This window comes from Eubalaena glacialis, chromosome 18, assembly GCF_028564815.1.
Source record: "Eubalaena glacialis isolate mEubGla1 chromosome 18, mEubGla1.1.hap2.+ XY, whole genome shotgun sequence".
In the NCBI taxonomy this organism is placed as follows: Eukaryota; Metazoa; Chordata; class Mammalia; order Artiodactyla; family Balaenidae; genus Eubalaena; species Eubalaena glacialis.
In genome coordinates this window covers 54708249-54729640 of record NC_083733.1, presented here as the reverse complement: position 1 = coordinate 54729640, position 21392 = coordinate 54708249, and the positions used below count along the sequence as shown (strand labels likewise).

The following is a 21392-nucleotide window of genomic DNA, read 5'->3' as shown; positions in this document are numbered from 1 at the left end:
ATATAAGTAGTCCCTGCCATAAGTGATTCACAGTCCTAGGGAGAGAGACGAATCAGCAAATGCTATGGCAGAATGATAAATGCCACATGTTGGGCAAGCTCATGGGATGTAGGAGTAAGATAGATCCAATAGAGGGGTATCCTGATCAAGGGATAAAGTAGTTTTTTTGTTTGTTTGTTTTTTGTTTTTTGCCATGCCGCGTGGCTTGCAGGATCTTAGTTCCTCAACCAGGGATCGAACCTGGGCCCACAGCAGTGAGGGTGCCAAGTCCTAACCACTGGACCGCCAGGGAATTCCCTGGATAAAGTAGTTCTTAATTTGACTTAAGGACAAGAAGGCATTGGTCAAGTGAAAGATGCAGCTGATCAGCAATCAGGGAATGGTTTCTATGTAGGGGGAAATGATATGCAGTGGCTTTTAAGGGAGTGAGTGCACTGTGTTTTTTTTAAAAGGCACATAACCATAACTTGTGCCCCCCTCCCATGTGATTTTTGGTGGTGGAAAGAAAATACTCATCCACGATGGAGCCATTTCCCCAGTATGTAAGTTAGCTCAAACTATCTAGAGAATTGCTTTGGGAAATGCAGCCGGGGTGGGGCTCTCAATGATTTTGGAGTTTTTGGCAAAATTTGGATTCAAGCAGGCAGAGATGATGATAATGACGATGATGACGATACAGATGCCCAAGTTGTTAATGTTTTTTTAACTGTAACTGAGCTCATTTCAGGAGGGAAGTATGCATAGTAGTTCAGAAACTGAACAAATGGATATACCTCAAGTAAGTTCTTTACAAAGGGACAAGAAAAATAACATTTGGTATGAATAGAACATCTAATATGAGAATTTGTTTTTAAAGTATTTCTCCAGTCAGTCCACTTTGAATTCCTCCAAATTTATTCTTTTTTCCCTGACGCCTTGCCAATTGCTACTGCTTTGCCTGTAACACTTCCCCGCAGCAACTCCAACATAGCTAATTTACTTAACGTTAAGATACCATCTTAATCCTAACTTCATGTGGGAGGTATTTTGGGGCCCCATGCCAAAATAAGCTGAGGGACTTTTGCTGTGTGCCTTCCAAGTGAAGCAGTTCTTAAAAGTTTATTGTAATGGAGGGACTTTGGGTTTCTGCTTAGGGACATAGATGGAAAGAGCTCTGCCTCCACCCTTAAAACAAGGAAAAAACTGGACGAACTGCAGATTAACAACTTTTTTTGAACTCTTCAGAGAACTGAGGTCACAGGGCAACCAAGTAACCTGAAATCTGAGGAAAAACAGATGCCTTCTGGGAGAAACAGGACTTGAGCCTTCACTCACATGGGGTGGATACTGCCAGACACCATATAAGCCAGTAAGAATATACAGTTAAATTTTTTAAACAACTTGTCAGAGGTTGAATGTGGGCCAGCAAGAGTATAAAGCCACTGAGGGAGTTGCAAATTTGGGAGTTTTCAATCTCTGTTAGGCTTTTCCTCCAGGAATCCCATCAGACGCTCATTGTGAAGATGGAGGAGAACCCTGTGATATCTTTCCTTGTGGTGCTGCTTTGGGAAAGGGAACAACAGCACAGACCCATCTTTGCTGCAGAATAAAAACTTTAGTTTGTATAACAAAAAGCAACAAAAACTGTTACCTTAGGGCACAGGTGGAAACTTATAGCAGTTTAAGAAAGTGAACTGAAAAAAAAAGCACTACCTCTGGGAGTGGGGAAGGAATATGTGCTAGACCTAGCACACAGCTGGAGGAGAGGCAAGAGCGTTCATGAAAGCCACATACATAACCAAGACCCAGGGACATGGGGCCTGCCTGAGACTTAGGCTTAGTGAGAATATAAGAGACTGCTTTCCTCTACCAACCCCTACTGCCCAATCCACCCATGAGGATAACAAGCATCAAATAAAAATAATAGTGGAACATAGCTGGGAGACCTGCAAGAGAGATTCTTTGTGGGGAACAGCACAGATGGAATACTCATCGCCAAGGGAGAAACATATATTGAGTAAACATGCCTGGTAAACCAACCCATACTTTAAACACAGGTATCTTTAGAAGAATTTGAAGCCTGTGATACAATGAAGGTAACCACAGCAATGAAAAACCTAAACCCCACCCATCTGCTGACTCAAACCCCCGTGTTAAAAACCTAGCAGAAGGAAAGGCATGCTAATCTGTAAGCATAAGAAATACTTAACTTTATATTTGCTGTACTACCCAAGATGTCCAGCTTTCCAAAAAATTATAAGGTATGTGAAAAGGCAAGAAATAACACACTTCAAAGAGCTAAAGCAATCATCAGAACCAGACTCAGATATGACATAGATATTGGAACAACCCAATAGGAATTTAGAATAACTATGACTAATATGTAATGGATCACATGGGTAATTTCAGCAGAGAGATGGAAACTATAAGAAAAAGTTGAATAGAAATGCTAGAAATCAGAATCACAGCAGAGGTGAATAATGTTTATGATAGACTCATTAGTAGATTGGACACAGCTGGAGAAAGAATCTGTGAACTTCAATTTAGAGTAATAGAAATTACCTATACTGAAACACAGTGAGAAAAAGAGTGGGTGAAAAAAGCCAGAATAGAGCATCCAAGAGGTATGGGACAGTATAAAAAGTCTAATATATGCTTAATTGGTATCCCAGTTAAGAGAGAGAATGAAGAAAAAATATTTGAAGAAATAATGGCTGAAACTTTTTCAAAGTTAATGACACCAAACTGGTAAACTCAGAGACCACCAAGCAGGATAAATACAAATAAAACAAAAACGAAAAACACTTTTGGGCATATCATATTTTTAAAAAATATACTTATTTATTTATTTATTTGGCTCCTCCAGGTCTTAGTTGTGGTATGTGGGATCTTCATTGCCACACGCGGGATCTTCATTGCAGCATGCAGGATCTTTAGTTGCAGCATGCAGGATCTTTTAGTTGCGGCATGTGGGCTGTTAGTTGTGGCAGGTGGGATCTAGTTCCCTGACCAGGAATCGAACCTGGGCCCCCTGCATTGGGAGCACAGAGTCTTAACCACTGGACCACCAAGAATGTCCCTGGGCATTATCATATTTAAACTGCTGAAAAAGAAAGATAAGGAAGAAAATCTTGAAGGCAACTTCAAGAAAATAGAAACTTTACGTACTGAGGGACAAGGATAAGAATCACATACAGCAGACTTCTCATCAGATATCATGCAAGCGAGAAGACAATGGAGACAAATTTTTAAAGTACTAAAAGAAAAAAGCTATCAATACAGGATTCTATACCACGCAAAAATATGCTTCAAAAATGAAAAATAAATACTTTTTCAGGGACTTCCCTGGTGGCGCAGTGGTTAAGAATCCACCTGCCAATGCAAGGGACATGGGTTCAATCCCTGGTCCGGGAAGATCCCACATGCCGCGGAGCAACGAAGCCTGTGCAGGGTAACTAAGCCCATGCGCCACAACTACTGAGCCTGTGCTCTAGAGCCTGTGAGCCACAACTACTGAAGCCCGCACGCCTAGAGGCTCTGCTTCTCAACAAGAGAAGCCACTGCAATGAGAAGCCTGCTCACTGCAACGAGAGAAAGCCCACATGCAGCAGTGAAGACCCAATGCAGCCAAAAATAAAAAAATAAATGAAATACTTTTTCAGACAATCAAAAACTCATTGCAGGCTTCCCTGGTGATGCAGTGGTTAAGATCCACCTGCCAATGCAGCGGACACGGGTTCGATCCCTGGTCCGGGAAGATCCCACATGCTGCGGAGCGACTAAACCCGTGCGCCACAACTACTGAGCCTGCACTCTAGAGCCCACGAGCCACAACTACTGAGCCCACGTGCCACAACTACTGAAGCCCGCGTGCCTAGAGCCTGTGCTCCGCAACAAGGGAAGACACTGCAATGAGAAGTCCGAACACTGCAATGAAGAGTAGCCCCTGCTCACTGCAACTAGAGAAAGCCCGCACACAGCAATGAGACCCAACACAGCCAAAAATAAATAAATAAATAAATAAATATATGTATTTAATAAAAACTGATTGCCAGTAGACCTTCTCTACAGGAGATGCAGAAGGAATATGATATCAATCAAATTTGGATTTGCACAAAGAAATGAAGAGCATTGGAACTGGAATCAATGAAATTCAAATAAAATTCATTTCCTTTCTTATACGTAATTGCTCTAAAAGATACATGGTCATCTAAAGTAAATATTGTATGTTTATGGCATAGGTAAAAGTGAAATATATGACGAATATAACACAAAGGATGGGAGGAATTTGGAATATGTTGTTGTGGTTTTTATACTACAAGTGAAGCAGTGTCATATTATTTGAAGGTAGATGCAGACTTTTGGGGGGTGTGTTCCAAAGAGCAAATTTAATCAGAGAAGTGAGAAAATGCAGAAACAAAGGAAAACAGTCAAGCAATTTGAAACAATAATAGTTTAGCCATTAAACAAAGTCAAAGATCTAGAGAGATCTAGAGAGAACTAGAGAGAAGCCCGTGCCACAATGAAGAGCCCGTGCGCTGCAACGAAAGAGCCTGTGTGCCACAACTAAGACCCGATGCAGTCAAAAATAATAAATAAATTTTAAAAAAAGAGTGGGGGAACCAATTAAAAAAAAATGATAAGAAATAAGTGTTGGTTTGGATGTGTTGTGTTGTGCACTGTTGGTGGGAATGGAAACTGGTATAGCCACTATGGAAAACAGTATGGAGGTTTCTCAGAAAATTAAAATTAGAACTACCATATGACCCAGCAATTCCACTTCTGGGTTATTTATCCAAAGGAAGCGAAAACACTAAGGTGAAAAGATTTATGCATTCCCACAGTCATTGCAACATTATTTACAATAGCCGGTACACGGAAGCAACCTATGTGTCCATCGATGGATGAATGGATAAAGAAATTGTGGTATATAAATACAATGGAATATTATCCAGCCATAAAGAGGAAACCTTACTATTTGTAACAACATGGATGTACCTTGAGGGCATTATGCTGAGTGGAATAAGTCAGAGAAAGACAAATACCATGTGATCTCACTTATGTGGTATATAAAAACACAAACAAACCCACCCCCCCACAAAAATCCAAGCTTATAGCTATAGGGAACAGATTGGTTGTTGCCAGAGGGGAGGGGAAGGGGGAGGTGGAGAGGGAAGGGGGGTGAAATGAGTGAAGGGGGTCAAAATGTACAAACTTCCAGTAATAAAATAAATCATGGGCATATAATGTACAGCATGACAACTATAGTTAAAAATAATCTGTATTGTGTATTTGAAAGTTGCTGAGAGTAGATCTTAAAAGTTCTCATCACAAGAAAAAAATTTTATAACTATGTAAGGTGATGAGTATTAGCTAGACTTATTGTGGTAATCATTTTGCAATGTATACAAATATCAAATCATTGTGCTGTATACCTGAAACTAATATAATATTATATGTCAATTATACCTCAATTTAAAAAAAAAACACTTTCTAAAAAGGAAACTCTATGCCCAAGTAATTTCACAGGTGAAATAGCAAACATCTAAGGAAGAAATTATAACAATTCTGTATAAACTCTTCCAGAAAATAGAGGAGGAGGAACACTTTCCAACTTATTTTATGAAACAGGTTTACCCTGATACCAAAACCAGACAGACATTACAAGAAAAGAAAACTACAGACCAATATTTTTCGCAGACTTAGAAACAAAAATCCTCAAAATTGAATTGAAAAATTGAATTTAGCAGTATATAAAAAGATAATATATCGTGACCAAATGGATTCATCTTGGGAAGGCAAGATGAACTTCAAGTTCATTATTTGAAAATCAGTTATTGTAGTGCACCATAATATGAGACTGAAGAAGAATCATATGATTATCTCAATAGATGCAGAAAAAGTACTTGAGAAAATTCAGCATTTACTCATGAAAAAAATCTCAACAAACTAGGAATAGAAGGGAACATTCTTTACATTCTGAAAAGAAACAACAGAGACAGAAACCAACTAGAGCTAACATTGTAGTTAATGATGAGATACTGAATGCTTTACCCCTAAGATTGGGAACAAGGCCAGGATATCCTCTGTCACCACCATTATTCACCATCCTACTGGGAATCCTAGCCAGTGAACAAAGCAAGATAAAGACATAAAAGCATACAAATTGGAAAACAGAAATACAACTTTCTATTTGTAGACAACACGATTCTCTAAATAGAAGACACCAAAGAACTATAAAAAACGCCTGGAATAGGGCTTCCCTGGTGGCACAGTGGTTAAGAATCCGCCTGCCAACGCAGGGGACACGGGTTCGAGGCCTGGTCCGGGAAGATCCCACATGCCACGGAGCAACTAAGCCCATGCGCCACAACTACTGACTGAGCCTGCACTCTAGAGCCTGCAAGCCACAACTACTGAGCTCGTGTGCCACAACTACTGAAGCCTGCGCACCTAGAGCCCATGCTCCACAACAAGAGAAGACACCGCAATGAGAAGCCCACACACTGCAATGAAGAGTAGCCCTCACTCACCACAACTAGAGAAAGCCTGCGCACAGCAACAAAGACCCAACGCAGCCAAAAATAAATAATAAATAAATAAATTTATATTTAAAAAAACTCCTAGAACTACCAAGTGACTTTAGCATGGTTGCAGGATACGTAATGAGTATACAAAGTCTGTTATTTTTATATACCAGCAATGAACAATTGGAATTTGAAATAGAATTTTTTTATTTCTTATTTTTTATGGAAGTATAGTTGACTTACAATGTTGTGTTAATTTTTGCTGTACAGTAAAGTGATTCATTTATACATATATGTACATTTTTTTATATTTTTTTCCACTATGGTTTATCATAGGATATTGAATATAGTTCCCTGTGTTATATATATAGTAGGACGTTGTTGTTTATCCATTCTGTATATAATAGATTACATCTGCTAACCCCAACCTCCCACTCCATCTCTCCCCCTTCCCCTCCTGCTTGGCTACCACAAGTCTGTTATCTATGTCTGTGAGACTGTTTCTGTTTCATAGATAGGTTCACTTGTATCATATTTTAGATTCCACATATAAGTGATATCATATGGTATTTGTCTTTCTCTTTCTGATTTCACTTAATATGATAATTTCTAGTTGTATCCATGTTGCTGCTGAAGTAAAATTTTAAATGCCATTTTATTAGCACCCCCAAAATACAATACTTAATAAATCTCACAAAGTATGTACAGGCACTGTATGCTGAAAATGAAAAAAAAAACATGATGAAAGAAAATAAATTAAAAATAAATGGAAATGCAGCAACATGGGTGGACTTAGAGATTAGCATGTGAAGTGAACTAAGTCAGAAACAGAAAGACAAATACCATAATGAAGGGGTGTTCTGCGGGTTGTCCTCCACTTCATGTTAGTGTTAATAGGTCTGCTACTAGTACTCAAAATAGGCACTGGCTGAGAGGTGGAAATGTTATACTTCGTTGTTTGGATGTGTGAAGAATTGGGATAAATGCTAGAATTAAGATTGAAAAGATTAGGGCTAATACTCCTTCTAGTTTATTAGGAATTTATCATAGAATTAACATGTGCAAATAGAAAATATCACCCTGGCTTGATATGAGGTGGTGTGTTGAGAGGGTTTGCTGGGGTGTAGTTGTCTGGGTCTCCTAGTAGTTTGGGTGAAAATAGCACTAATATTATTAGTATTAAAATTAGTAACAAGGCACGTAGGATGTCTTTGATTGTACAGTAGGGGTGAAATGTAATTTTGTCTATATCAGATGAGATTCCTGTGGGATTATTGGAGCCTGTCTTGTGGAGGAATAGTAAGTAGACAGCTGCTAGTGCTGCAATTATAAATGGGAGAATAAAATGGAAGGCGAAGAATCATGTAAGAGTTGCTTTATCTACTGAAAAGCCACCTCAGATTCATTCGACGAGGCTTGTGCGGATACATAGGATTGCTGAGAGGAGAACAGTATTAACTGTTGCTCCTCAGAATATTTGTCCTCAAGGTAAGACATAGCCCATGAATGCTGTAGCTATGACTGTAAATAATAAGATGATTCCAGTGTTGCATGTTTCTGAAAAGGTGTAGAGTCTGGGACTCCCCTGGTGGTCCAGTGGTAAAGAATCCACCTTCCAATGCAGGGGACATGGGTTCGATCCCTTGTTGGGGAACTAAGATCCCACATGCCATGGGGCAACTAAACCCATTTGCCACAACTACTGAGCTCACGTGCCTCAATGAGAGAGCCCACGTGCCACAAACTACAGAGCCCACGTGCTCACCCGAGGGCCACAACTACAGAGCCCATGTGCCCTGGAGCCCACACGCCCCAACTAGAGAGAGAAAACCCACACACCACCACTAGAGAGAAGCCTAAGCACTACAACGAAGAGCCCACGTGCCGTAACAAAAGATCCTGCATGCCTCAGTGAAGATACCACGTGCCACAACTAAGACCCAATGCAGCCAAAAAAATTTAAAAAGAAGAAAATAAATAAAATAAGTAAATATTTTAAAAAGGTGTAGGATCCATAGTATAATCCTTGTGCTACATGAATAAATAGGCAAATAAAAAAGATGAAGCCTCCATTTGCATGTAGATATCAGATAATTCATCCATAGTTTACGTCTCGGATATGTGTTACTGATTAAAAAGTGGTTATTGTATCTGATGTATAATGTATTGCTAGAATAAGCCTGTCAAGATTTGTAGAACTAGGGAATTCCCTGGTGGTCCAGTGGTTAGGACTCTGTGCTCTCATTGCTGAGGGCCCAGGTTCAATCCCTGGTTAGGGAACTAAGATCCCTGCAAGCCAGGGCGGGGATCTTTTTGTGGTGGGGCCAAAAAAACCCAGAAAAAAACAAAAACAAATGCCCAGTAGGGAACCAAAATTTCCTCATGATGAAATGTTTGATGGAGCTGGGAGATCGATAAATGCATTGTTAATTTTTGTTAATGGATGATTTTCAGATGTTGGTCATTAAGTGTTCTTAGGGTTGAAATACAATGATTTTTCATGTCATTGGCCATGGTTAGATCCCATGTAAGAATAATGATAACATACATTGTATTTATTTTAAGTACTATTTTTGTAATTAGTCTTGTGGGTTTTTCTTCAAAACCTTCACCTAGGGCTTCCCTGGTGGCGCAGTGGTTAAGAATCCTCCTGCCAATTCAGGGGATGTGGGTTTGAGCCCTGGTCTGGGAAGATCCCACATGCCGTGGATCAACTAAGCCTGTGCACCACAACTACTGAGCCTGCACTCTAGAGCCTGTGAGCCACAACTACTGAAGCCTGCGTGCCTAGAGCCCATGCTCCACAACGAGAGAAGGCACCGCAATGGGAAGCCTGCACACCACAATGAAGAGTAGCCCCCACTCGCCACAACTAGAGAAAGCCCACGCACAGCAACAAAGACCCAAAACAGCCAAAAATAAATAAAATAAAATAATTTAAAAAAAAACTATTTATGGTGGACTTGGGTTGATTGTAGGTGGTTGTTTTGGTTGTGGGATTGTGTTGAATTTTGGTGGTTCGTTTTTGGGTCTAATAGCATTTTTGATTTATTTAGGGGGAATGTTAGTAGTATTTGGTTATACGACAGCTGTGGCTACTGAGCAGTATCCTGAAGTTTGAGTTTCTAATAAGACCGTTCTAGGTATATTTCTTTCAGGGTTGATAGAATTTTCAATAGTATTCTATGTTTTAAAGCAGTGGTCCCCAACCTTTTTGGCACCAGGTACCAGTTTCGTAGAAGACAATTTTTCTACGGTCGGTGGGTAGGGGGGTGGGGGATGGTTCAGGTGGTAATGCGAGCGATGGGGGGCATAGTTCAGGCGGTAATGCGAGCGATGGGGAGGAGCAGATGAAGTTTCCCTCGCTTGCCTACCACTCACCTCCTGCTGTGCTGCCTGGTCCCTAACAGGCCGTGGACCGGTAACAGTCTGTGGCCCGGAGGTTGGGGACCCCTGTTTTAAAGGATGAAGTAGTGGAGATTGTATTTAAGTTTAATGGACTAGGGGATTGGGTAATTTATGATACGGGAGATTCTGGGTTTTTTTAGTGAAGAGGCTATAGGAATTGCGACATTGTATAGCTCTGGTACTTGACTAGTAATTGTTACCCGTTGATCATTGCTTATTGGTGTTGTGGTTATTATAGAGGTTACTCGTGGTAATTAAACAGAATTATGCTTAGGGTGAGGGTAATGAGGAATGAAAGAAAATATAGTTTGATTAGGCCTTTTTGGTCTGATACTAGCATAGAAATTTTTATTTGAATAAGGGAAGTAGTTTTTGGTAGATACTTTCTAGTCAGATTAAATCTAGGAAGGCTGATGTGATTTTTGGCTTGCTGATAAATTTAAGTATGGTGGGAAGTTGTGTATAATGGAGAAATACCCTAGGAAGTTGGAAAATTTGAAGAAATTTGAAGGGTACTTAAATTTTAAGTTTTGTGTGGTGAGGTTGATTTCAGTGCCAGATGGTTACAGCAAGGGCAGTTAGTTTCAAATAATAAGGTATAGTTATTTGTGGAATTGTTGTTGGGGGAATATTGTTGGAGATAAGAAATCCAGTGAAAATACTTCCAGTTAGTAAACATTTAATAGAATTGATTAGGAGTGGGTTGTTTTCATTAATTAGAATTAAAGTGGAAAAGTTTGTCCTAATAGTGCAAAGAAAATAATGTGAGTGATATAGACAATTGTAAGGGATGTGGCGACGAGAGTTATTAGTAGGGCTCAGGTGTTGGTATATGACGTGTTAGCGATTTTGATGATTAGGTCTTTAGAGTAGAATCCTGTGAGGAAGTGTATTCCTGTCAGTGCGAGACTTCGATAATGAGGGCTGTTGTGGTAAAAGGTACTGCTTTAAATAAACCTGTCTTCTGAATGTCTTGCTCATCATTTAGGCTATGAATAGTGGATCTAGCGCATGTAAATAGTATGGCCTTGAAAAAGGCATGTGTGCAAATATGGAGAAATGCTAGGTAAGGCTGGTTAATACCGATTGTTACTATTATAAGGCCTAATTGGCTTGAAGTAGAGATGGCAAGAATTTTTAAATGTCATTTTGGGTAAGAGTGCATACTGCTGTAAAGAATGTGGTAATTGCTCCGATACATAATATTGTTGTTTGGATAAATTTATTATTCTCTGTTAAAGGGTAAAAGCGGATAAGTAGAAAAGTACCTGCTACAACTATTCTTGAGTGGAGTAGGGCTGAGATGGAGGTAGGGCCTTCTATTGCTGGGGGAAGTCATTTGTGATGCCAAATTGGGCGGATTTTTCAGTTGTGGCCAATACAAGTCCTGTTAGAGGCAGGTTTGGGTGATTTAGGTTAAGTATAAATATTTATTGTAGGTCTCATGCGTTTAAGTTAAATAGGAATCATGCTACTGATAATAATAAATCCAATATCTCCAATGCGATTATATAAAACTGGTTGGAGGGCGTCTGTATTTGCGTCTGCTCATCCATGTTGTCACCTGATAAGTAGAAAAGATATAATTCCAACTCCTTCTGATCCAATGAAAAGCTGGAAAAGATTGTTGCAGTGACAAGAATTAGTATTGTGATAAGAAAAAGGAGTTTTTAAACAATCGATTGATGTTAGGATCTGAGTGCATATATCAGATTGAAAATTCTATAATAGATCATGTGACAGATAATGCCACTGGCACAGATATTATTGAGAAAGAGTCTGTTTGAAGCTAAGTGATAATTTAAGGGTTTGGATAGTAATTCAATGTCAGCTTGAGAAAATTCTTGTCCTGTGTGAATGAATATTATTGTTGGAATTAAGCTGGTGATAAAAGCATATGAGATAGTGGTTTTTACATAGGATCGATATATGTTACTTTTGTAGATGTTGGTGTTTGTTATTATGATTGGTATTGTTAGTATAAATAGTGTAACTGGTGTGAAAGAGGTAAATAAGTTTATTACTTCTGTTTTGAGTTGCACCAATTTTTGGTTCCTAAGACCAATGGATCAATACTATCCTTTAAAAGCTTGAAAAAGTCATACTGTTAGATATGGAGGCATGAATTAGCAGTTCTTGCATACTTTTTTGGTAAACAAGAAAGTTTAGTCTTCCGTTACTAGATTCACAGTCTAGTGTTTTTTAAAACTATATTTACAGTACAAGGGCCATAAAATGATTTTGGGACTTAACGATAGGAATAAGAGAGGTAAAATGTGAAGAGTTATGAGAGCATTTTCTCATATGGATGATGGCTTAATATTATTGATAGGGTTTGTATATTTGCCTTGTTGTGCTATGATTAACATATATAGAGAGTATAAGGCAGTAATTACTATAGTAATTCCTGTTAGGATAATGGTGACATTTGATCATGAGAAGGATGATACTACTACAAATAGTTCTCCAATTAGCTTAATAGTTGGGGGTAGAGCTAGGTTTGTTAGGCTTGCTAGTAGTCATCACGTTGCTATTAATGGGAGGAATATTTGTAGACCTCTGGCTAGAATTATCATTCGGCTGTGAATTTGTTAGTAATTTGAATTTGTGAGGCAGAATGATATGAATGATGTGAGGCCATGGGCAATTATTAGAGCGGTGGCTCCTATATAACTTCAAGGTGTTTGGATAAGAATGGCTACGAAAACAAGTGCTATGTGACCGACAGAATAATATGTGATAAGTGACTTTAAGTCTGTTTGGCGTAAACAAATTGAACTCGTTATGATTATTCCTCATAAGGAGAGTATGAGAAAAGAGTATGCTATGAAATCTGTTAATGGGTTTAGTATTGTTGTAATTCATAATATACCATAGCCTCCGAGTTTTAGTAGTACGGCTGCAAGGACTATGGATCCTGCAATGGGGGCTTCTACATATGCTTTAGGTAATCAAAGGTGAAGGCTATAAGGGTTATTTTACTATAAAGCCTATTATACAGGCTAGTCATATGAAAATGTTGGATAAGGAGATGGATATTGCTTGTGTTCAATATTGAAGTATTAGAAAATTTAGTGAGACTGTGATATTTTGAATATGTACTAGTGCTACTAAGAGTGGAAGCGATCCTACTAGTGTATAAAATAAGAAATAAACTCCTGCATTAAGTCGTTCAGTTTGATTACCCCATTGGGTAATGATAATAAGTGTCGGGACTAGTGTTGCTTCAAATAAAATATAAAATAAGATTAATTCTATGGCAGTGAGTGTTATAATTAGGAATATTTGTAATATAATTAACATGGTAATTATAATTTTTTGAGTTAATGATTGAATAGGTGAACTTGGCTGGCTATTAGTATTAATGGGAAGAATCATGTTAAAATTAATAATGGTGTTGATAAGGAGTCGGAAAAAAAATTAGTGAAAAGTTGAGGCTATTGTCATTAAATTGATTAAGAAGAAAAGGCTCATAAGACTGATTAATAAGCTGTGGACTGTGGTATTAATTCAGATTATGCTGTTCTTTGGTAGTCATGTTAGTAGTGTTAGTATAATTGTAGGAATAATAATTTTTAACATTGGAGGAGATTAAGATTTTGTATATAATCAGTGCCGTATATGTTTGATACTATTACTAGTAAGGACAGTCCGAGTGCAGCTTTGAAAGCTGTGAATACTAGCAGAACAATTGGCATTATGCTGGCTAGGGTAGAATGTGTATTTAGAATGATCAGGGTTGCTATAATGAATAGTGATAGTATTATGCCTAGAAGGCATAATAGTGAAGATATTAGGTGAGATTGATATATTAATAATCCTGTAAGAGATACTGTGAATGCTATAATAATATTTATATATGCTAAAGGCACTTGGTAATGAACTTAATCATAATCTAACAAGTCAAAATAATTTATTTTAGTTTAAACTAACTACCATATTCAGTTCATTCTAGTCCTTTTTGGTTAGGCTAGGCTGTTGCTTGTAATAAAATTAGGAATAAAGCTATAATGAATGTTGTTTTTAGATTATTTGTCTGAGATGCTCAGGGTAAGGGTAAAAGGAGAGCAATTTCTATGTCGAAAAGGAGGAATGTAATGGCTACTAGGAAAAATTTTATGGAAAATGGTACATGTGTTGATCCTATAGGGTCAAACCCACATTCATAAGAACTTATTTCTTTTCTGTGTAAATATTTAATTGGGGAAGTCAGAATGCAATTAATACAATTAGTGAGGCTAGTGCTATGTTTGTAATTAATGTCAGTATTAGATTTATTATTCTTTTTTGGATTATACTGAAACTAATTGATTGGAAGTCTACTGTTTAATACTGAAAGAATAAGATCCTCATCAATAAATGGATATGTAAAGGAATAGTCATACTACATCTACAAAATGTCAATATCAGGCAGCAGCTTTGAAGCCAAAATGATGGTTAGATGAGAAGTGATATTTTAATTGACGTAAGAAGCAAATGATAAGGAAAGTAGAGCCATAATTACATGTAGTCTGTGGAATCCTGTAGCTATGAAGAAAGTTGACCCATCTGAAATTGTAAAGGATGTTTCGTAGTATTCTAAGGCCTGTAGACTTGTAAAATGAAAGCCTAGGGCAATTGTAATAAGAGCTTAGAGTATGTGTTTGCAGTTTCCTTCTATGAGGCTGTGGTGGGCTCAGGTAATGGATACCCTTAATACAGAGGTATTAAGAAGTGTTACTTCTAATGGATTTAGGGGACGGATGCCTGTTGGTGGTCAGCATCCACCTAGTTCAGGTGTAGGGGTAAGGCTTGAGTGATAGAAGGCTCAAAAAAAGCCAGTAAAAAAGAGGACTTCTGAAATAATAAGATTATTCCATATCGAAGTCCTTTTTGAACAACTGATGTATAATGGCCTTGGGAAATGCTTTCTCGGATGACGTCTCATCATCATTAATACGTTGTTAAGGCCTAGTGATAATAATGTTGAAGTGAAGTGAAATCATGTAATTAGGCCTGATGTTATTATTAGAAGGGCTGAGAGAGCTCCTATAAGGGGTCAGGGACTGGGATTTACTATGTGATATGCATAGGTTTGGTGGGTCATTGTGTATTGTCATGTAGATAAAGACTTACTAGTAAGGTAAATGCATAAGCTTGAATTATGGCAATGGCGATTTCGAGGATAGTAAGTAATACAAGGATAATAAATGTAATGAGGGCTGTGGTGGTGCTAATATTCAGCAATGCTAGAGTCACTCCTCCAATTAAAGGAATAATAGATGTGCTGCTGTGATGTTAACTGTTAATTGTATGGCTAAAGCTATTGGTTGAGAATGAATAAGCTAATAGTTTCGATGATTACTAGTATAGGAATAAGAGGAACTGGTGCTCCTTGTGGTAGAAAATGAGCTAAGGATGCTTTTGTTTTATGGCAAAAGCCTGTAATTACAGTTCCTGCCCGTAGGGGAATTGCTATTCCTAGATTTATTGAGTTGTGTAGTAGGTGTAAATGAATGTGGTAATAGTCCTAATAGATTTGTTGATCCAATAAATAAGATAAGTGATATTAGTATTAGTGCTCAGGTTTGTCCTTTGTGATTGTGAATAACTATTATTTGTTTCAGTGTTAGCTGAACTAGTCATTGTTGAATAGAAATTACACAATTATTGATTAGTTGATTAGGTGTTGGGAGTAAAATGCTTGGGAATATGATAATTAAGATAATGATAGGAAGTCCTATTTTTGTTGGGATAATGAAAGAGGCAAATAGATTTTCGTTCATTTTGTTTCTCAAGGGGTAGGTTGTTTTTGTATTTTGGTAGACATCAACTCTGGGTTTGAATAATATATTTTGAAATTTTTAGTTGGAATATAATAAATAGGAGTAGAATTATTGATAGAATAGTAATAAATCATGGTGATATATCCAGTTGTAGCATATCATTAAGGGGAGTTTTAACTCCCAGTCTTTTTTTTTTCTTAAGGTATTTTTATTTATTTATTTATTTATTTATTTATTGGCTGCATTGGGTCTTTGTTGTTGCTTGAGGCTTTCTCTAGTTGAGGCAAGCGGGGGCTACTTTTTGTTGTATGCTTCTCATTGCGGTGGCTTCTCTTGTTGAGGAGCACGGGCTCTAGGTGCACGGGCTTCCGTAGTTGTGGCGCAGGGGCTTAGTTGCTCCGCAGCATGTGGGATCTTCCCGGACCAGGGATCGAACCCATGTCCCCTTCATTGGCAGGCGGATTCTTAACCACTGTGCCACCAGGGAAGTCCCCCTAACTCCCAGTCTTTAACTTAACAGGTTAATGCTGTTTAGCTTCTTAATGAATTTATAATATTGATGCGGATCATTTTTCAAAGTATTTTAGTGGTACTAAAATGGGTATAAAACTATGATTTGATCCACAAATTTCTGAGCATTGTCCATAATATAGACCTCGTTGTGTTGATATGAGAGTTGTTTGATTTAGGTGTCCTGGAATTGCATATATATTATATCATACATCAGGGGTCCCCAACCCCCGGGCTGCGGACCGGTGCTGGTCTGTGGCCTGTTAGGAACCGGGCCGCACAGCAGGAGGTGAGCGGCGGGCAAGCAAGCAAAGCTTCATCTGCCACTCCCCATTGCTCGCATTACCGCCTGAACCATCCCCCCCGCCACCATCCGTGGAAAAATTTTCTTCCACAGAACCGGTCCCTGGTGCCAGAAAGGTTGGGGACCGCTGCCACACATAATACATTATATGTATAACTGTGCATTAATTAATTACCCCATGCTTATAAGCGTGTATGTTAACCCAGAGGTCCCCAACCTTTTTGGCACCAGGGACCAGTTTCCTGGAAGACAGGTTTTCCACTGGGGCGGGGGGCATGATTCAGGCCGTAATGCCAGTGAGCGATGGTTCAGGCGGTAATGCCAGCGATGGGGAGTGCCATGCTCTCGCGCTACTCACCTCCTGCTTTGCGGCCCGGTTCCTAACAGGCCGCGGACCGCTGGGGGGTTGAGGACCCCTGCATTAACCTGTTGATAATACATACTACATTATACGTATAATCATGCATTATTTACCCCATGCTTATAAGCGTGTATATTATATTATGAATATTACATAATACATAATATTATTAATTGTACATAGTACATTGTTTTATGATTCAGTTTGTATTTGGGCGAAATAATATGTTAATTGTTTTTTAAAAAAATCAAATAGTGCTACTAGACTTGTAATAAGAATAAGAAAAACTATACCCTGTTCCTTTTTTCTCCCCATCTCTAATTCCTGTCCCCAGAAAGAATCACTTTCAACTCTTAACTGTGCCTTCTTTTGTTTACTCCGTTTTTCCAAATCATATGTTTATCCTGCTATTATTTGACACTTTTCAGATTTAGATTTTTTATACTATGGAAAATAAGAATTAAACGTTCTTACCACCACCAGTACCTCTGATACACATCACTCACACACATAAACTTCTCCTGACTCTTTTCTCAAAATATAAAATCGTCACCATTTTAGTTAAATTCCCATTTAGTTTGTACTTAAAATATTTCTTTTTAAAAGTCTCAATACATTAAAATACCTTAGCTATATTGTCAGTTTCATAATTTTCTTGGTGATGTGCTTTCATGAAGCTATATATCTTTCTGCTCCACGTGAACTGTTTATTCTCTGATACAGAGCTATTGATAAATTCATGGGGCATCTCCTACATATGTACTCCTATTCCTGTTCACCATATGCATAAGCTCCACATAATGTAGTAGTCATCTTTATACCTGGGGAATGTATATTCTTGGCCTTTCTGATGGCTCCAAGTATCATTTTGCTATAGAGTGACCTTTAATCTACCTTGTGGGTGCAGATTTCTTAAACTGCAAAACAAACCTTGTTTAATGGCTTTTATTCTCTTCTCCAGCTCTGCCTTCTCAGGCCCAGTCCACTCCCAGAAAGAAAAGGAAATGACTGAGTTGCAGGTAAATTTTAAGTAGTATATTTGTTCCCTGCCTTATTTTACAGTGCAGTTTAAGGGAATTGCAGTAATCCATACACTAAATTGGAAAATCCTATACAGATAAAACATATTTTCAGAGGAAACAGAGTTGGAAGGTTAAGACCAGGAAAGAGTTAAAATATGATTATGCAGAAATGCTTTCATTCAGAGAGATTAAACTTGGGCTTCAATTTTGAATTTCATTATAATAGGTAAACAAGGGCAGAAATTCATTACATAATTTGCATTGTCCGTAAGGATAAAAATGAACATTTATTAGCAGAAGTAAGTTTTTCATTGGCACCTAGGTCAATGAATACATTGTAGTGAGACTTCCCGTAGTTGGTAAACCCAGCTTTTCTAGTGGTCTTTTTTTTTTTTTTTTAATAATTTTTAAAGTCTTGGCCATGCCACACGGCTTGCAGAATCTCAGTTCCGCAACCAGGGGTTAAATCCGCGCCACGGCAGTGAAAGTGCCGAATCCTAACCACTAGACTACCAGGGAACTCCCCACTGATGGTCTGTTTTGATCGAGGATAAGGCAAAGAATATATGTCAAAATAGCCCAGCATTGGAAAGAATACAAATCAACATCAACAGAAAATGGAATAAATTATAGTATTTCATGCAGTTGGACACTATACACATAAACACACACACACACACACACACACACACACACACTCTCCAAAGCAGATTACTGCTACTTATAACAACATAGATAATCTCACAAACATGTGTCATAAGAGAAGTCAGAAATAAGAGTACATTCTATGTGATTCCATATATATGAAGTTAGAAAACTAATCTCAGTGATAGAAAATAGTGGTTACCCCTGAAGGGGTATTTACTGGGAAGGGACATGAGGGAATCTTCTAGTATGCTGAAAATGCGCTGTATTTTGACCTGAGTGGTAGGTACACAAATACATAAATGTATAAAAATGTCTCAGTTTGTACACTTAAGATTAATGCATTTTACCACATTATTCTATACTTTCATACCTTATTTAAAAAAAAAGCTAGACTATCTGAAGAAATAGATGGGATGTGTCTTTCAAATGACCCTGTATAATTATCTTTTTCCATGTGTGTTTGCTGAGATTCAGCCACAGTCTGAAGTAATCATTTATGGTAAATTCTTATAATTTTAGTCCACTAGAATGTGAACAAAGAGTATGCTTTATTTGGTTTACTGCTGTATCTCCAGTCCCTAGAACAATGCCTGGTATATGTGGTTTTTGTGAATGTTTGTGGTTTTAATGAATTGAATCCATGGTTCCTTATTTCTTCTTCATTTTACTCTTAGAATAAGTAATGTCTGTCTCCTCTTCAAGGACATTTCCTTTTCCTCAGAACTTCATCCTTTTTCTTCAGACTTCCTTTGGAATCTTTCTCTTTCAGATTTATCCTGCACTCTTAGCTATTGAACAAATCTCACATTACTGCCTTTTCACCCTTAGCGCAGAGCTTTGCCATACTGAGATATACCTTTCTTTGACCAGGTGCCCCTATCTAGCAGCTTCTCTGTATCTCTAGTTTTTTCCTCAGTTAATTTTCAAAGTGAATACATGTGTTTAACCAGCATAAGCACTGGATCAAGAAATGGAATATTACACTAACACCCATTAGACTCCTGCACCTTTCCCAGTTATTACCCTCACCCCAGGGGTAACCACTGTTCAGATTATATCACTATAGATTATTTATGCCTATTTTTAAACTTTATGTAACCTATATACTTTGTGTCTGACTTCTTTTGCTTAATATTTTGTTTGCCAGATTCATGTTGAATCATTGCATGTAAGTAGTTTACTTAACCTTACTACTGTATATTATTTAATTAATGTGAATAAACCATAATTTTATGTATCCATTCGATTACTGATAGGCATTTAGGTAGTTTTTATTTGGGAACAATTAAAATATTGTTCCTATGAATTTTCTTGTAGGTTTTTGTTGCACATATGTACATATTTCTTTCTACCAAAGTAGAATTTCTGAGTCATAAGTTATGTTTAAGATTACCTTTAATTGATACTGCCAAACAGTTTTCCAAAGTGATTGTCCAAAATTGTACTCTTAACAGTGTATGAGAGTTCTGACTACTGCAAGACAACCATCTTGAGTATATTTTCTACAGTCACTAGCTGGTTTTTTGGCATAATATCAAACTCATAGGCAGTAAAAAAGAAGCTCAGCTAAATTTGAGTACATAAAAATTATATTCTCCTATTGATACAATCACCATAAAGTAAATTGAAAAAACTTGACAACAATCTTAATAATACATATGGCAGACCCAATCTGGTATTTAAATACATATTTACAAACCAAATTAAAATCCAGTAGAAAACTGCATATAGGACATGAAAAAGAAATCCAAAATTGAAAAAGTAAGAACAAATGCCCGATAAAAATTGTAAATAATAATAAAAACTAATCTCTATTGTTAATTAAAGTTTTACATCAATTACCTCACATAGACTTCATAAAGAATCTTCATTTTTTTTTTCAGGAGTTAAGAAACAAGCATAGAAAGATTAAGAAATTTGCTCAAGGTCATAGGTAAAGGATGTAGTAGAATCAGGATTTAGTCCCAGGTGGTGTAACTGTGAAGCCTGTAAACTTAACCACAGTCCTGTATGACCTCAGCCTCACTCATGATTAATGAAATGCAAATAAAATGACTTTCTAAAATAATCATCAGATTAGTCCAGTTTTTCATCATATCTCAAATCTGATCACTTGTCAACATTTCCATGGCTCTTGTAACCCAGGCTGTATCATCTCTTACCTGGAAGTACTTCAGTAACTGCCTGTTAATCTCCCTGCATACATTCTTAACCATCTGTAGTCCATTCTCCAGAGAACAACCGAAGTGATAATTTAAAAACCTGAGGTGTTAACTTCTCTGCTTAAAATCAACTAATGGCTTCCCTTTACACTTGGAATAAAATCCAGATTTCTTATTGTCCTTTACAAAACTCTTCATGATATGCCTTCTTCCTATGTCTTTACCATTATCTTTTGCTATACCCTCCCTCATTCACTGTCTTTCAGGGATACTAGCTTTTTCCACACTTCGAACAGACAAAGTTTATCCCTGGGGAACTTTGAACATGCTAGTAAAGCTACCAGAAAAGACTAAAGTCCCAACTCAAACAGCTCCCTCTTACTCAGTTCTATTCAGGTCTTTGATTGATTGGATGAGGCCTACCCATATTAGGGAGGACGATTTGCTTTACTCACTTTACTGACTCAAATGTTAATCTCATGTAGAAATACCCTCACAAACACACCCAGAGTAATGTTCAGCCAAATGTCTGGGCAACCTGTGACCCAGTCAGGTTGACACATAAGATCAACCATTACACTATCTTATTCTATCTTACCTATTTACATGTTTATGTTTTAATTTGTTTCCCTCAACTAGTATGTACATTCCAGGAGGACCAGAACTTATGTCTGTCTTACAGCTATATCCTTAGGCTCTAAACCAG

At 37.7% G+C, this 21392-nt stretch overlaps 1 protein-coding gene across 2 annotated transcripts in view; it reads left to right on the top strand.

The window, feature by feature from the left end:
- The window catches only part of LOC133078876 (zinc finger protein 420), a 178773-nt gene that overhangs the window by 125029 nt on the left and 32352 nt on the right, over window positions 1–21392 (top strand). Inside the window, exon 3 of one of the 2 annotated variants that reach the window (XM_061174042.1) lies at window positions 17816–17873. The exons of the other annotated variant lie outside the window; for it this stretch is intronic. Within the exon in view, the coding sequence (XP_061030025.1) occupies window positions 17816–17873 (58 nt within the window). The remainder of the gene's footprint in view (window positions 1–17815; window positions 17874–21392) is intronic. 2 annotated transcript variants of the gene reach the window in all.